Below are 17,338 nucleotides of genomic sequence, written 5' to 3'. Positions count from 1 at the left end.
GTCCGGCACAGCACCCGGCACGCGGCCAGCGCTCGCCGAGTGTGGCTGACCCACATGGATGATCTGTGAGTCCCAACCGTGTCCTTTGGATTGCAAGCTGGGGACCCCTCTCAGTCCAACATTACTCAGTGAGGCAGAAAGCTGTGGCCACCACCACAAAGACAATTCTCTTGGTGCCCAGAGGACTCCACTCTCAGGCCACTGGGATTTTCAGGCTTCTCTCAGCGGAAAGGAGCCGAAAGAAACGAAGGCGGCCCCCGAGCCCAGGCAGGGCAGGTGTCTCCCACAGGCAAACCCAGCTGGCTCTCATCCCCACCATGAACCCCAACTGCAGACATCTTCACGTATCGGGGGCATTAACCTTCCTTCCACCGCAGGCTCTGGGGAGAGACGGTGGGCATGTAAGCACTTAAAACTTGAACCTGCGGGTCAGCCCTCCTTCCTCCCTCCCTCCTCCGCAGAAGCTCAGGAGTCGGAGGCTGCATGGGGACAGACGCCACAGCCTTGGAGAGACAAGTCACATCCTCAGCTTCCCTCAACCTGTTCGAGCACCGAGTTGCCATGGCGACGCTGCAGCCCTGAGATGCATTGGCTGCAGCTAGCATGGGTGCTTCTAGGGCTCAAAGCAGAGTGGACGAGGTCTGGCCTCGTGGGCCAGGGCCGGGGGGGGGGGGGGGGGGAGAGCCCTCCTCTAGGCTCAGCTGGTAATTGCTGCTAAGTGAGGGGCTGTCATTGAACCCAATATGCAGGCACCCTGTAATTACCGCACCAGACAGCGGGTGCTTACTCCCTGCGTGGGGAGAGGGGGACGGAGGGGGAGCAGACAGGAAGCTCTCATCCACCTGAGCCGGTGGGGCTGTGGCAGGCTCTCTCCAGCAGCGGTGGGAGGCCCCCAGCCCCTCCTCTCTGCTGGCTCTCCCCAGTCATCCGTCATCCGGTGTGGAACACTGTCGCCTTTAATCCTGGCCTCTGAGCTTGTAGAATCCGAGGGGGGCAGAGGTGCAGACACAGATAAGGCACCACCTCAGGGGAGCTCTTGGTGTTGTCCCCCTCGTTTCCAGAGGAAGCGTGTCTGCATCGTGCTGCCCTGCTGGAGGCAGCTGTCGTTCTAGTTCCGGCACGCCTGGGTGGCTCGGTTGGTTGAGGTCTGACTTCGGGTCAGGTCACGATCTTGCAGTTCAAGAGTTCAAGCCCCGCGTGTGCTGACAGCTCAGAGCCCGGAGCCTGCTTCAGATTCTGTGTCTCCCTCTCCCTCTCCCTGCCTCTCCTCTCCCCACCCCCGTTTGCGCTTGGTCTCTCAAAAATAAAACATTTAAAAAAATCTTGTTCTAGTTCCTCTGGAGCCTGGAGGCTCTGAGGACCTCAGGCTAGTCACTGCCCCTCCTAAGCCTCAGTTTCCTTTGCTGTACAACCAGAAGGTGGGTCTCAATCATTCTTAAGGGTTTTTCTACAGCAGGGGTTGGCAAGCCAGAGGCCACAAGCTGAATCCCGTTTTTGTAGGGTTTTGCTGGAACGCAGCCACACCCTCTTGCTCCGGTGTCCCTGTCTGGTGTCCCTGTCTGCTTTCCGGCTACAATGGCAGACCTGAGTAGCTGTGATAGGGACTATGAGGCCCTTTACAGAAAGTTCGCGGACCTGCTTCTAAAGTATCGATGTTTCCCTAGGCTTAACCGAGGAAGCTTCTGTCACTTCAATGTGATGAGAACAACTCATTAACAAGCCCTATCCTGGTCCCCACCCACAGACACCACAGTCCTCTTCCAAGGACCCCAGCCTGGATTTGGAGAGCGGAGGCAGGCGGGGTGGTGCCGAGTCACCGCGTGGTGCAATGGCGCCACCTGCTGTGAGTGCCTGAAAACACTTCTGCCTGGAAGTACTTGTCCCCACGAGGGGCTGGGGGGGTGGGGGCGGTGGGGGAGGAGCCGGCTCCCAGGAGCAGCCCAGGCTTCGGAACCCTTGCACATCAGAGCCAGGATCTCGCCCCGTCCTCCCCATTTTATGAAGGCCGCAGCGTAGAGGGGCGGCCTGGCCTGACTGGTCCAAGGTAGGGGGAGCAGGAAGCTCAGGTCCCGGAGGCTCGGAGGCCACTCCAGCTACGTTCCGCGGGCACAGACTTGGCATACAGACCTGGCGGTGAATCTTCGTTCCATCACTCATTTGGGGTCTCGGTTCCACGGCTGTTGAAAGCATCCTCAAAACAAACACGTAACATCTGTTACCAATTCGGACTCAATCTTCTGAATAACTCTGAAATAATTCTTCCCATTGCATGGGTTAAAACACTGTGGTACAGAGAGTTTAAGTAATTCGCTGAAGGTCACAGAGCTAGTGACAGTCAGGATTCAAATCCAGGCTATGAAAGCACTACACGCCCCAGAACACCACTCTATACATTTTTTTCCTGCCTGCAGGTGTGCTGGGGCCCCAAGAGAGGGCCCAGGGGCCCAGAGGAACCCAAGAGATGCAGGGAAGCCTGGAGTCTGCCCAGTCATCTGCAGAAGCCCCAGCCAGGAATGAGAGTGAGGCCCCCGCCACCCCCTCCTGCCCCCATGCCTCCAGGCAACACGAAGTGGCCGGCGGACCGTAAATCCTTTATTTCCAAACTATAAATAGATCTGCTCTCTGAGAAAAGACACTGTCCAGGTGATGAGGCTCCAGCCTCTCCTTCTCCCCTTCCCAAGTGCTCCGCAGTCTAAACCCAGTGCCCCAAGAAACCCGCTGTGCCCCGGAAAGCACCACCTTGGCCGCCAGAGCCTGGCAAGTGGCCGAGGACCGCCCATTCCCTCGTCCCGCTGGGCCTCCAGCACGGCCTCGGCCCTGCTCTGGCCCGACGCGCACCCCGCAGTCTCCTCAGCTCCCCGAGCGAGCCCCGCCAGGCGGTCGCGCGCTCCCCAAGGCCCGGCCTGGGAGAGGCCTGGCCCGCTGCTCCCCAGCTGCCGCGAAGGGCCCCCTGGGTCCCCGAGCTGCTGTGAGGTGTGAGGGTGGGGAGAGGCCTGCCTCCAAGCTGGTCTCCCGGCTGGTCACTGCTGCCCCTGGGCCACGAAGTACGCCTCTTCCTCCTCATTGTCGTCCTCCTCTGGCTGCCCGCTCCGGAGCAGCAGCTCCAGGTCGGGGTGGGAGCCCAGCCCCTTCGAGGGCTTAGGGCCCCCATCACCTGGAGACAGAGAGAAGCCAGCTGCAGACCACTCGTGCTTTCCTCGGCGTGCCCCGATGGGGGTGTTGAGTCGCCTAGGCCCCCACCCACTCCCCGCCCGCTCCCAGGACACCGCCTGTCTTCTTGGAGTGATGGTGGCAGGATCGCCGGGCTTACTCCCTGGCGGAGGGGCGGCTGACGCAGAGGCGGCTGAGCGTGCGGACCGCCACCGGGCTGGAACCGCCTGTGGGCATGCCGAGGGCCACCTGCCTCTTCCTGGCTGGGTGGCTGGGGACCCAGGGCCGGGTCGAGGGGAGAGCAGAGGGACTGAGTCACGAGGAGAACACCTTCAGAAAAGAGGCCTCGGGAAGGGGCTCCGGTTTACCTCTGGAGTGCAGGGCTTTGAGAGCAACGTGCAGGGATATGCCCGAGAGGCAGAGGGCGAAGCCCAGCCAGTTCAGGAGGCTGATCTGGTCCCCCAGCAGGTGAGCTGCCAGCAGCAGAGTGCAGACCTCCTGAGGGCAGACAGGCGGGAAGGGCAAGTGATCAGGAGGAGGAGGTGGCCCCTTTGCCAGGAAGGTGGACGGCAAGGCCACCACCACAGGGGAGAGCCTGACCTGCCCAGGGGCCTGGGCGGGCTGGCCAGCTGGGCAAAAAAGAGGCTTCCCTGCGCCCAGAAGATCAGGCCTGCCCGCAGGGCTTTCCTCCCTTCGCGCCGCTAAGATTCGACAAAGCAGATGTTTGCATAGTTGTCGCGTCAGGGTTACGAGGGGGGCAAACCAAACTCAGGGCTGGGAGCAGAGCGCCTGGCCCACAGCCCTGTCTGCAGGAATAAAGGGCGGCCACACCTGCGGATGGACAGCCCAACAACGCCACAGGAGAATGCAGTGTCACAGGGCTCCGCGGGACACACGCTGGCCACAGGGCTCTTCACGTGGTGGCTGTCATACATAGTGGCTGCAAATGGGGCTGGTGGGACGGCTCATTCTGAGAACCACAGCTCACGCCTCGTCTAAGCCCCTTGGGGAGACTTACGGTTCTGGGTTTGGGCAGCACTAGTCCAGCACCTGTGTCTGCTTAGTCAAGGTGAAACTGCACCGCCCCACGGCCCTGAGCAGGGTGGGGTGAGAGGCGGCAGGGGAGGGGGAAGCTGAGAGCAGAGGCATGCGTGTGGCCAGGCAGCAGTAAAGGCAAGACAGGCAAACACAGGGCACTCATGCCTAGCACTGTCCCTTACTCTGACCACGGCAGGCATCACCAATCAATCACCAAACTCTCTCCCCATGAGTCTGGATGGGGCTTCTCAACCCAACTGCAGGCCACGGCCAGGCAGCCAGAGTCGGCATTCACGGTAAAATGAGAATGTGTCCCAGGCCTGGTGGTCCGAATCCCAGCTCGGCCACACACTGGCTGGGTATCTGTGGGTAGATCAGCCCACCTGTGGAACGGGGATGACCGCCCTTACCCCCCAGAGCTGCGGCCACGATGGGAGTTACAGACAGGAGCACGGCACACAGCACCCTAACGAGGCACTTCCGTCTCCTCTGCAGGGCCCTGGGGCACGGGAGCTGGGACCGAAGCTGCGACTGAGCGTGGGGGCTGCACTCTAAGACAGGACCAGGGCCATCCCCAAGTCTGTACCTTAAAAATGCCAGCAATGGAGAGAGTGAGGCTGGAGGTTCTGGAGACCAGGAGGAACTCGGAGAAGCCCAAACCGAAGGCGAGAATCCCGCCAAGGAAGAGGCTCCCTAGTACCCGCAGGAGCAGCCCTGTGTCCTGGAAACGGAAGATTTTCTCAGACGTGGACAAATGGAGACCTGAAAGGAGAGGGGGGAGACAGCGGGAGGCCGCGTCCTGGGTGAGCCTGCCTGGGTGGCCTCACCCTGCCCGGCGAGCAGAAGAGCCAGCACTGTTGCAGCCACGCCCCCTGAGCACCTGCAGACTGGCCGAGGCCCAGAGGACAGGACAGGCAGGGAAGAGAACCCTGCGGCAGATGGCCTGACACTTGGGGGGCCGGGGAAGCAGTGATGGTTCCCAGAGAGTCTCACAGGGAGCCACGTGGAGGGCTTCCGAGCCACTGGGCTCAGGTAGAGAGCACGGCACTTCACAGAACATCGGCCGGAAACACCTGTCCTTCCCACGGTATGTACCTGTCTTTGGGAAGGAGGGTGACTTCATGTGGCCCTTGCTGCTGTGGTTAAGAGAGGAGGCGGGCAGCCCACCCCGTGAGGACTGTCAATGCCCTGGGCCACCTACCAACAGGGACGAGTCTTATCCTCACAAACCTTCCCCGCTTTAATCCCGGTCTTGCTATCACCCAGCTGTGGCACTAGGTTGAGATGTGTCCTCTTTCAGGACCAGTTTCCCCAGTGATAAAATGAGAGCATTTCGACAAGCCCAGCGTTTCTCAGAAAGTAGAATGTGACAAACAGTTCTCAGAAAGTATACACATACACGCAAATATAGGACAAAGCATTCTAAAGACACCCGCATGGGCACCCACACACCAAAGTTTGCTCGACTTCCAGAGGATTCCCAGCCCTCCAACACCAACCCTCTGAGAGAGTGATTTTGCAGGTCTGTCTGCACAAGAACGGCCCGAGCTAGGCACAGCAGAGACACTTGGGGGTGGGGGGGGGGGGGCGGCGGGGATGGAGGGTGGCCAGGCACTTGGGAGACTTTTGGAGGGAAGCACCAAAGAAATGCAGAGTGATGGTCCCTCCCAGGCAAACAGCCTCACGATGTAGGACATCTTGTCTGGTGCTGGGCTCAGCAGTACCGCAAAGGCGTTGGCAAATTGAAGGGAATTCGGGAAAGAGCAACATAAGTAATGAAGGCGCTTGGGGGATTAATTTACCAGAAAAGATTAAAGGAGCTAAATCCACGCAGCTTTGCTAAGTGACGACTATCAGGGCTTTCGGATGAGGGTCTGCGGAGACTGGGAGCAGTGTAAACAGCCAGGACAGGAGGCGGCGGCTGTGGGCAAGGGGGGCACAAGGAATGGGGGGGGGGGGGAGACATTAAAAAGGAGAAAAACGAGGCTGCAGAAGTTTCCTGGACAACGGGGCTGCAGAATAATTTTCTCAGAGAGGTTTGAGACGCTTCACTGCTTGAAACTGAAATGGATGTGGGACAGAATGCTCTGAAATGACCCTGAGGACAGAAAGGACTCTGGGAGGAAGGAGAAACAGACAGGCGACAAAGACTAATCTTAAAACATGGGAGGGGGGCGCCTGGGTGGCGCAGTCGGTTAAGCGTCCGACTTCAGCCAGGTCACGATCTCGCGGTCCGGGAGTTCGAGCCCCGCGTCAGGCTCTGGGCTGATGGCTCAGAGCCTGGAGCCTGTTTCCGATTCTGTGTCTCCCTCTCTCTCTGCCCCTCCCCCGTTCATGCTCTGTCTCTCTCTGTCCCAAAAATAAATAAACTTTAAAAAAAAAAAAAAAAAAAAAAAAAAACATGGGAGGAAGGAAGGACATGGAGTGCACTGCCAGCCTAGACCATTCTCCCTGCCTCGCCTCGCCTCTCGCCTCTCCCCTCTCCGGGAGGCAATGGTGGGCGGGACTGCTCACCGGCCCAGACTCCCGTACAAGGGCTGGCCGCACAAAGTCCGGCACACTCCCCCTGTCCCAACCTACTGTTCCGCCACCAACGGCCTGTCAAAGTCCCATCCAGCCTCCAAAATACGTTGCCTGGTAAGCCTTTCTGACTTGGCTTTCCACCCTAGCATCCTGAAATAATTCATGGCCTTCCGTTCCTTCTAAGAGACAGAACACATCATGGTTAACACGAAGGACTTGGAAGCCAGCTGCTGGAACCAAATGCTGGCTTGTTTATGAACCACAGGACCTTGGGCAAGGTTATCTTCTCCCCACTTGTTTCTTTAACTTGCGCGATGGGCATAATGATAGTACGGCCATGTGGGGTTTTGGGGCGTATGAGTTAGTATGTTTAAAATGATCAGAAGAGCCTGGCACACCTGTCCGCATCCATTGTCATCATCATCTGCTGTCTTTCATACACACTTTCTGTGTAAGCATTTATCATGCTGGATTCCAGCCATCCGGTTTAATGTCTGTCTGGCCCTTGAACCAGGCACTACCAAGGGACGGACTACACCTCTGATGTCTGTAAACTCTGCAGCTACCACAGGGCTGGGCTCAGAGCAGGGACCGGGGATCTGTTGTACCGAGGGGCCGCCAAGATGGATGACCGAACCTACCTTCAAATATGGCAAAGAGAGGGAAGAGCCCCAGAAACATGAGTGGCTGCAGGTGGAACATGGTGTCAATGGGGTTCTGGAGCCCTGCAGAATGGGGACACGGGTGAGCTGCCAGGCCTGGCCTGGCCTGCCCCCACCCTGCCCGGTGCCCCCAGGCCCCTCTCTCACCAAGTTCGGCCTTCTGCAGGAGCATCTGGGTTAGGGTCCAGCGGATGCCGCCGATGAACGAGGCCCCCAGCACCAAGGCAAAGCCCTCCACGTTGAACTGTGTGGACTTGTAGGTGAACATGAAGAGGCCCCCGGCGATGAGGAGGACCACCAGGACCAGCGCTGCGCGCTATTAGGATGAGGAGCAGTGGCAACTAACTGTGGGCTCTTGAGTTCCTCAAACCTGGAGCTTAGGCTCGGTAGCCATGTTGGCTGACCCCGAGGCAGGAAACCCTTCTCCCCCTCGACCTTGGGGGTCCCGGCCAGCAACTTCCCATCAATGTAGGCACGGCTGACGTTCAGTAGACATGTACCCTGCATCCCTCCTTGATCTAAACTTCTTTAGCGCTTTCCTTTGGTTATAGCAAAGGGCCAGCTGTGCCTGGTCCCTGACCTTGAACCCTTTCTCCTTTGGTCATTCTTTTGGTCATTCCACCTGCCACGCCAGTTGCTAAGTATTATCAGCAGTGGCCTGTCCTAGGTCCTTCCTCAGTGACAGGAGTTACTGCCACCTGGGCTCGTTTCCTCTGTCACATACAGTGATTAGCTGCTACCCAGTCCTCCCTTTTATTCTTAGCATCTGTGGGGGTAGGAGGGACCAGGGGAGCTGAGGCCTCACCAGCTCCTCCAGCTTGAAGATCAGCGAGAAGATCAGGATGAAGAGGACAGCGGAGGACTTGGTCATCGTGTACCTGCAAGGACAAAGTACCCACGATGCACCGCCAGGGCTCAGGGCTCAGACCCGCCACCAGGAGAGGAGCCCACGGACACTGCTGGAAAAGGTGGGAGGCCGGGGGACCTCTGATTTCCCTGAGGGCAGCTGGCTCTGCTCAGGGCAGCCGGGCAATCTGGGTACAGAAGACCACAGGAAGGCAGCCTGAGTCATCTGGACTGATGACGTGACCTTTAATCAGAAGAAATCTCGGCCTAAGAGGACTCTTGCTACCGCCAGAGAGAAAAGGCCGCGGGTTGGACGCTGAGCTCACTGAGTCCTATTATACCTGCTCCTCCGTGGAGACCGGGATAAGGAAGGAAGGAGGAGAGGAGAAAAAGAAGGCAAAGGCTGTGCTCCCTGAAGTGCAGAGTCAGAGATGAGAGAGGACGGTCACACCTGCCCTTCTGCGCAGCCACAGGCACCACACACCGGTCAGTGCCCTCTCTCCCCTGCATACGGTCACCACTCTGAGTCCCTGGCTCCCCCCGGGGCCGCCGGGCAGGCAGGCACAGCACCCCTGCGAGCCAAGTTTACCGCAGGGGCTGTCAGCTTCCCAGAGAGCCGCTGGGTGTCAGGAAGGAGCGGAGATCAAGGGCCGGTCCCAGAGAGGGGTACGGCGCTGGCCCGCCGGCAGGGTGCGCGTGAAAGGCTGGACGGAGGTGGCGGGGTGTGGCCGGTACTCACAGCGAGACGGTGATGTAGAGGAAGCTCCAGTTGGACAAGCCCACGTCAAGCGCTGTTGCCAGTGCTGTGGAGACAGGGGCGCCCCCGGACATGCAGCCAGGGCAGGCCGGCACGCGAGCGCCGGCTGTTCAGACACCTCCGAGAGGCCCCCGAGCGCTCCCTGCTTTGCCCTGAACACCCCGGCTTTCTCTGGGGCCCTCGGGCCTTCCTCTCACAGCAGCTGAAGGGTCAACTCCTGGCCACAAAACGCAGGGGGTTCCGCTCCAGCTTTAGGACTGGGGAGTTCCCAGTGGCTAAACACGGCGAATGTGTGAATGTCCCCTCCCTCAGGATAGAGGCACACTCGTCCTGGAGGCCCGGGTCCTCCAGGGTCTGTCCCTGCCACCCCCTCATTTCTCCCACTTCCCCTCACCAGCGCTGAGTCTCGGCGTCCAGAGACGCTTTCGGTTCCCTTTCAGACCCGCACACGCACTGAAGCCTCGGCCTCTGTAGCCCAAGCTCTGGGAAGCCTCCCCCTGGGCCTGGGCTGGTGCCTCTGGGCTCCCAGGCACCCCTCATCATCCCACTACCGCCAGGACAGGGACGGGACTCTGCTCACTGCCGTCTCCAGGGCAGGTGTCGGCTCAGCATACACATCGAAGGGCCAGACAACGACAAGGCCATTGCTGCCTCCATGTGCACGAGAGTGCGAGCACTGTGTGTATGTGGGAGGCGGGGGGCTGCGGAGTGCATAAGAGGCAGAAGCAGGGCTGGGCTGGGGGGGGAGGCAGGAAGAGAGGAGCGGGAGGGCCTAAGCTCCGAGACACCAAGCCCTTGTGTTCTTGGCCTGTGGCTTTCCAAGTGCCCTCCTCTGCCCCGGCCCCAGGCAGGCCTGTACCTGTGGGAGCTACTCTCCTGAGGTAGTCCGTCCAGCTCAGCACCACGCGGGCCCTGTGGCTGGAGCACTGAACCAGCGCCCTGGACAGGGCAGAGAACAGGAAGATCACGGCCAGGTGCAGCATCGTCATGAAGAGGGGGAAGTGGAAGCTCTACGGAGCCCAAAGCACAGACCGCCCAGCACGGGTTACAGCCTGCCCGCAGCCCGTCCCCCCGTCCGGTGGCAGCGACGCCAACCGGGTGGCTCCCGAGGGTCTGCAGCAGCCCAGGGGCTTTCACCCACGTTATAATCACTGGAGACAAGAGACGTGTGGTTCCAATTTCAGAAGTCACACAGAGAGCAGGTGGCGGGCACGGCGCCGTCCCCACCGCCCTCGGCCTCCTGCTGAGGCCCCTCCCCAGGAAGGGCCTGTGCGGCCGGCTCAGCTGCACCGGTCATGAAAACCCCGAAACACTTCTCCACTGGCCGGTGAGCAGCTGCCTCCTTAAACCTCCCTAGTGCCCCCAAGCATCCTCAGTCCTCCCCCTTTCCCGGTTTCCCCTCCCTCCGCCCGTTTGAGGGGAAGCCTTGGCACGGTGGGGCTCTAGGGCCCGGTCCCATCACCAGCGTGACTGGCTTCCAGTCTGACTGGCTGAAGCCTGTGCTGTCCTGTTGCTAAACATTAGGGGTCGCTGTAGCCACGGCCACAGTCCCCTGCCACCCAGCCCCCTGCCCGGCAAGGACCCCATTACCTTGGTGAGCCATTTGTTGTAGAAGGTGATGCCGATGGAGAAGCAGTAATAGAGGAGGACCAGCCCCAGAGTCAACACCGCCTTCCACACAAAGGCCACGTCGAAGGCCCACCTCCCCATCCGGGAAAGCCGCAACCCCCTAGCTCTGGGTCGGTGGGAGCCTCTCCCGAAGACAGCCGGCAGGAAGGGCCGGCCAAGCTGGGCCACAACTTTCAACAGGAAGGTCTCCTGGCCGGAAGAGTCCTCTTTGCCTCCATGATTCAGAATCGTCCACGGAGCCCCAGGCAGAGTCCTCACCTAAGGGGCTGGTGGCCCAGGCCAACCCTCTCCATGATTAAGTGGACGCAGGGCTCACACGTCCCCAGGGCAGAGACTAGAAGAATGGAAAGGAAAGAGGGCTGTCTGACCGGTCCACCCCACCCCACCCCACCCCACCCCTGCCCACAGGGGGCAGGCCAGAGTGGACTCAGCAGGAGCAGGAAGGGGCCCAAGCCCAGCACAGGCGCTCACGGGAGCTCCAATCACGTCAGCTCTGTCGCCTCGAGCCGTTCTCCGTGAATTGCCACCAAAGTGACCTTTTAAGAACGTAAATCTGATCATGTCAGATCAGACGTCGGCCCTTCAGTGGCTCCCAGTGCTCTTATGATAAAGACCAAAAGCCTTTCTGTCCGCTAAGACGGCCTGATCTGTCCCTGCTGGGCTCTGTCCCCATCCCACCGGCCACCTCAGCTCCCCAAACACACAGGCTCTTTCCTACCACCTGAAGGAATGGACCTGCCACCCTTCTCCATTCCTGTCTCACCTGGTCCTAGTCAACTTCAGCTCAAATGTCACTTCCTTGGGGGCTACCCCGTGATGGGGCTGCTCTCACGGCCCCCTACTTTTCCTTCAGTGCCCTTGTGCGGGGCGTGGTCATCTGAGTGACGTCTCTGTCCCCTGGGAGGCTGTGAGTTCTGTGAAGACAGGGACCACCGTGCCCCTTAGTCTTATGCCCACTGGGCACATCGTGAGTTGTCCATACGGTTCGATGACTCAGCGCAAGACACCGGGCACTTGGTTCTCTGGGGGCTGATCTGGTCTTTGAGGCGTTAAAAATGGATCAGGAAACCAATACCTCCCTGCCCCCAGCCTCTAACAAGCACTCCCCTAGTCGCCGTGCCCGCCTGAGGCTCTTGCCAAACCTCACCGCTCCCAGCCTATCGATGCAGGCGACTCTAGTGAGTGTCCAGAGCATGTGGGCTCTGCGGACACCGGACGGACCCAGGTCCCGAGCTATCCCGCCCGTTGCTTCATCTGTGCGTCCCTCCGGTCCCCATCTCCTCCTCAGAGAGGTTCCCAACCTGCTCCAGTGCCGCCACCTTCTTCAAGCCTTCCTAGAACCATCTGCTCAGACATCTACTTTCCCCACCCCCAGCCCTTTCCGAAAGGAGGAAGTGCATTCAATTCTGGACAGGGAAGCCGGGTTATTGTTTCCCCTCCCCCAAGGCGAGGTGGGAGCCAGCACAAGGTTTTGCCCAGAGGATACCCCCCCCCCCCCGGGCTGCTGTTCTCTCCAGGGGAGCTTTGGAACCTGCCGGTGGTATTTTGGGGGAATTCTCCTAGCTTTTTTTTTTTCAAGTTTATTTATTTATATTGATAGAGAGGGCATGTGAGCAGGGGAGGAGCAGAGAGAGAGAGAGAGGGAGAGAGAGAGAATCCCAAGCAGGATCCATTGTCAGCACAGAGTCTGACGTGGGGCTCCAACTCATGAACCGTAAGATCATGACCTGAGCCGAAACCAAGAGCCAGTCAGGCGCCCCAGAACCCTCCTAGCTTTTAGTGGGGGGTGGAGGAGGGGGGAAGACAGTCCACATAACTAAGACTCACTCTGGATCCTTTGTAGGGTAGAAGACTTACTTAAAATTACCTGAATCTAGAACCCAACTGTGTGTGTGTGTGTGTGTGTGTGTGCGCGCGTGCGCGCTTTTAAGTAAATTCTACCCCCAACGTGGGGCTCCAACTCATGACCCCAAGATCCAGGGTTGCATGCTGCACTGACTGAGCCAGCCAGGTGTCCCCAGACCCCAACTGTCTTACATGTGACACAGAGCAGTCTTTCCGTGGTTCCACAATGCACTGAAATTCGTTTGCCACGTACACCGAGGAGACGGCACTGCTTTTGATAAACGGTTTGGAGAAACCACGACATCCACAGCAATGGCACACGTGGTGTTTGAGCTGTCACGCTCAAACGTGGCTGGGGCACTGAGCACAGGAGCTACCGCGTTCCCGGGGGTTCTGTGGGGTGGTGAAAGCATGGGCTGCTTCCTCGCGGCTTCTAGCATCCTTGGACTCGGGAACTTACACATCGAAACACATTTTATTGCCGATTACCTTTTATTAGCAATAAGCTGACATCTCCCCAGCGTGTAGCCCTCCCTCTGACCTCGTCGTCAACTCCAGAGGAATAGCCAGTGGCCGACTGTCTGTCCGCACCTGGATGCCTAGTGTCCGGCACCCACCCCTAGCCTGCCCAGCACGGACTCCTGTTTCCCAGCAGGCGTCCAAACCTGCCCCTCCTCCCACCGCAGCCAGTGACACCTCCGTCCACCTAGGGGCTCAGGCCACAAATCTCGCCCCCAGCCTGATTCCTCTCTCCTTCGGCCCACGTGCCATCGGCAAGTACTGTCACCTCAGGCTTCAAAAACATCCCCGATCTGGTCACATCTCCTGTCCTCCGCCACTGCCCTCCGGGCCGCCATCCTCTCCCCCCACCACACGATGCGCAGTCTCCTCCACTTCTCCCCACATCTCCTGCAGGTCAGGCTCCTGCCTGCCCAGCTGGGGAGTGGGGCACACGGGCACCAAACCTACACCTAACGGGTCTTAAGGCCCACACGCTTTCCCTATACCTAGGTTTCTCAATCTTGGCATTACGGACAGGTGGGGCCAGATCATGCTCTGTGCCCTGTGGGATGTCTAGGAACGTTCCTGGTCTCCATCTACTAGGTGCCCATAACGGCCCCTCATCCTCAGCTGTGACAACCAAAAATGTCTCCAGACGGGGCCAGAGGCCATGGGGGGCAAAACCGCTCCCTGCTGAGAACATGCCTGCTTACACCGCACAGGCAACCACACTGCGTTATATCCTCTAGCACTCGCTCCCCAGGGTTCCCCACCCACGGCTCCCAAGCCAGGGCAGTCGACACATTTCCGTGAGTCAACTTCTTGCATCTTCTGCTTTTGGTGCAGTTCCCATTCCAACGCTGCGATCTGTGCACCCCGCCTCCCCGCCCTGTTCAGGGCCTACCCTGCCTTCACCAGTCCAGGTCCTCCACCTCCAAAAAGTCCCCATGACTACCCCAGCCCGGTCTCCAAGTTAACAACACTCATTCTCTTATCATGAGCCACCTAACCCCAAACACAAGATCAGACTGCAGCCGGAAGGGCTCTTGGAACTCATCTGGCCACTTACTCAATGTGCATTTATCAAGTGCCACTGTATACCCAGCCCTGGAGACAGAGATAGGTAACTGGTAAGATCCCTGCCTTTCTTTTAGGATAAGGGAAACCAGCCTGAAAGGGGCAAATGCTCTTTTTCAAATCACATTTGCCAAGAAAGGAATTCTATGTCGGCCTTACTTTTCCCCAGGGGGCAGCCTGGCTGGGAGCAGCAGCCCGCTCAGGGGAGGGCACCGTAGCACCTGGCCCCCCTCACTCTGTGTGGCTGTAACCTGGGCAGTGCAGTTTAGCGCTTACAAGTGTGGGCTTGGAGTGAGAAAGACCTGGGATCCAGTCTTGGCTCCTTTACTACCTGGTGGCCTCTGAATTACCTGAACGCTGGACCTCAGTTTCCACAACAGTGTATCCACGACAGAGGATAAACTCATCTGCCCCTTGGGAGAGGAGTCAAGAGCATCGAGTCCAAAACTGGATGCTGGTTTGTGGCAGCAGCCGCTTGCACCCCCTCCTGGCTCCTTTACAACAAACTCCCCCAGGGCCCCGTGTCCTGCCATCCCTACTCCTTCCCAGTCTGTTGTCCCCACTGCTCCGAGTCACCACCCCCTCCTCCTGGCTGCCCCTCCGAGGATCAAGTCTCTGCTTCCCTCAGCACCTTACACAACTGACCACCTCCTCCTCCGCGGAAAACCTCTTGGCTGCCACACCACACTGTCCTGTTTTTTCTTCCTTTCTTGGACTCCTTTTCCGAACTCCCTGCCTTCTTCGCTGGCTCCTTCTCATCAACCAACCTGTAAAAGTTGGCCGCCTGAGCACTGGACCCTGGCTTCTCTTCTCTTCATTCTTGGGTCATCTCATCCCATCTGATGGACATTCCAGTGATTTCTAAATCCTTTTCATTTGCCCTACCCTCTTTTGCCAGCGCCCAGGCTGGTATATCTAACAGTCTCCTTGGTAGTTCCACTCAAGATACCTCAAACTGAAGGTGCCCCCAACCTATACCATCAGTGAATGCCAGCATAACAAACCTGGTTACTTACGTGCAAGCCCCCAAATCGACGATGAGCTCATCCTTGCCCACTCTTTCCCTCCTTCCTCAAACCTTATCCTGTCCGTTCCTGCTCTCATATCCCTGTGGCCCAGCTGCCTTCGCCTCGGTGGGGGCCGGCAGCCTCAGCCACACTGATTTCTCACCTAGCGGCTGCAGCAGTCCCCTAACTAGTGTCCTCGCTTCCTCCTCCTGACAGCCTGGAGTCCACGAGGCAGGGCAGCAGGGACGAAGGCTTAAAACACAGAAAGCACGCCACGCCCTCCCAGGGCGAATCCCAACCCCCGAGCGGGCCCGCGGGGGAAGGCCTCCCACCATCTGGCCTCTGCCGGCGTCTGTCCCGGTGCCGCGGCCGCCGCCACGCTGGCCCCTGGCCGCTCGCCAAACCCATCCCGCCCATGTCGTTCTTTGCACTCGCCGTTCCCTCCTCCCTAGACCTTTGCTCGGCCGAACCCTCCTCAAGGGTCCGCGACTCGGGCTCCCGGCACCTCCCACCACCTGACGTTGCCCTGTTTGCCCACGTGTTTACTGCGCGCCCCGCACTCCCACCCCGCCGCGGGCTGAGGCCTCTCGGCGGCCCGGGCCGCGTCCGCGCAGTTCCCGCCTGGCTCCGGCCCCGGGACGTCGCGCGGGGCGCAGGCAGCGCCGGGAAACGCGCGGCGGGCGGCCGGGCAGGGCGCGTGGAGGCCTCGCCCCCTCCACGGCGCCGACACTGCGACCCGGAAGGGACAGAAGCCGGAGCGCGCTGCGCCGCGCAGAGCCCGGCCGAGACCCCACTCCCCGGCCCGGGCCGGCCGGCCCCGCCCTCGGGAGCGCGCGCGGGCCCCGCCGCGCGCCCACTTACCTCGGTCCCGGGAGCTACGGTCCGGATCCCCCCGCCGGAAGTGCGAGGCCGAGCGCCGCCGCGAAGGGTGTGAACTTCCGCCAGAAGCCGCCGAGGGGCGGGACCGACCGCCGGCTGCCGGCCGCCGGCGGGGCGGGGCGGGGCGGGGCGGGGCGGGGCGGGGCGGGGCGGGGCTCCGGGGGTGGGGCCTCCAGCATTGTCCGCCGCGCTTGCCCTCGATCCCGGCTCCGAGCAGCCCTTCGTGGTGTGGTCGCTTGCGTCTCCGCCGCCCAATAATCGGCCTCGCTCTGGACACCAGTCAGTGCCTGCTGGGGAGCCATGCGCACCGGGGGCAGCCAGAAAATAGCGTCCTGTTTACGTCTATTGAACAGATTAATTTACCTTATTCCAGCCCGGTGCTGTGCCAGGCAGCCATGGAACCACGAAGATAAATCTCTCATGGGCTTTTTCTTCTGAGAACTCGTCAGCTGGGGAGTGATAACTCAGGGGCATTAAAATTTAGGACTTAGAAGATCCATGGGAGATGATAAATAATAAACATTTATGAAACATTTTGTGTGCCTGAAACTTAAAAAAAATTTTTTTAAGTTTACTTAGAGAGAGAGCAACCTGCAGAGGGGCAGAGAGAGGCACAGAGAACGAATCCCAAGCAGGCTCCACACTGCCAGTGCGGACGGGATGCAGGGCTCCAACCCACAAACTGCGAGATCATGACCTTAGCCCAAATCCAGTCAGATGCTTAACGGATTGAGCCTCCCAGGCACCCCTGAAACTTTTTTTTAATGTTTATTTATTTTGAGAGAGAGAGGGGAAATCCCAAGCAGCCTCAGTGCTGTCAGGTGCCTCCTGAGGTGGAGTTCGAACCCACAAACCATGAGATCGTGACCGGAGCTGAAATCAAGAGCTCAGCCGACTGAGCCACCCAGGCATCTCCCCTGCCTGAAACTTTCTAAGAATTACCTCAATTTCCACAGGTTGAGTAGGAGGGGTGGGGAATGTCCTGGGCACAGGAAATAGGAGGAGAGGGGAAGACTGGAGCCTGGCTGTAGCCCAGTTGCTTATAAGGAGACTTAACCAAAGCTATGGTTGGAAAAGTAGCTAAGGGGCAGGTTGCAGTGGTCTCAAAAACGCCAGCTAAGGAGTTCAGATCTCACTCATCTTGCAGGATGGATGAGAAGAGGCAGAGGCAAGAACCCTTAGGAGGTCAGGGCAGGCTAGGGTTGCAGACTGAGGCCCAGTTTAGGACTTTTTGTCCTCCCTTCCCAGTGCCTCCTCGGCTCTCTTTTAACACTGGCTGCAAACGCGGATCCCGGTGTGTGACTTCCCTGGCCCCTCTGAAAAGAAGGCTCAAGACCTGGGTTCGAGCAGCGCGTTCTGCAAACCGCTGCCACTCCCAGCCACCGCCAGCTGGCATCACGCAGGCACTGGTTCCAAGCACCCAC

The 17,338-nt window shown here is 59.4% G+C and overlaps 1 protein-coding gene across 10 annotated transcripts; it reads right to left on the bottom strand.

The window, feature by feature from the left end:
- Window positions 1–2,579: 2,579 nt before the first annotated feature.
- SLC35C2 (solute carrier family 35 member C2) lies at window positions 2,580–16,042 on the bottom strand. 10 transcript variants are annotated; one of them, XM_047852927.1, is made up of 11 exons: window positions 15,897–16,041; window positions 11,369–11,519; window positions 10,567–10,939; window positions 9,836–9,986; window positions 8,959–9,022; window positions 8,179–8,251; window positions 7,521–7,689; window positions 7,353–7,436; window positions 4,775–4,950; window positions 3,519–3,648; window positions 2,580–3,154 (listed from the first exon to the last, which is right to left on the bottom strand). In XM_047852927.1, the coding sequence occupies exons 3-11, from the start codon at window positions 10,684–10,686 to the stop codon at window positions 3,021–3,023; spliced, it is 1,101 nt and encodes a 366-aa protein (XP_047708883.1). In that variant the 5' UTR covers window positions 10,687–10,939; window positions 11,369–11,519; window positions 15,897–16,041; the 3' UTR covers window positions 2,580–3,020. The 10 variants fall into 10 exon arrangements, with proteins under 10 accessions (XP_047708883.1, XP_047708885.1, XP_047708884.1 ...); XM_047852929.1 differs by lacking the exon at window positions 15,897–16,041 and adding an exon at window positions 15,045–15,069; XM_047852928.1 differs by lacking the exon at window positions 15,897–16,041 and adding an exon at window positions 12,643–14,510.
- Between the last annotated feature and the right edge of the window lie 1,296 nt (window positions 16,043–17,338).

This window comes from Prionailurus viverrinus, chromosome A3, assembly GCF_022837055.1.
Source record: "Prionailurus viverrinus isolate Anna chromosome A3, UM_Priviv_1.0, whole genome shotgun sequence".
In the NCBI taxonomy this organism is placed as follows: Eukaryota; Metazoa; Chordata; class Mammalia; order Carnivora; family Felidae; genus Prionailurus; species Prionailurus viverrinus.
The sequence above is the reverse complement of the archived record's forward strand: the minus strand, read 5'-3'. Positions and strand labels throughout refer to the sequence as shown.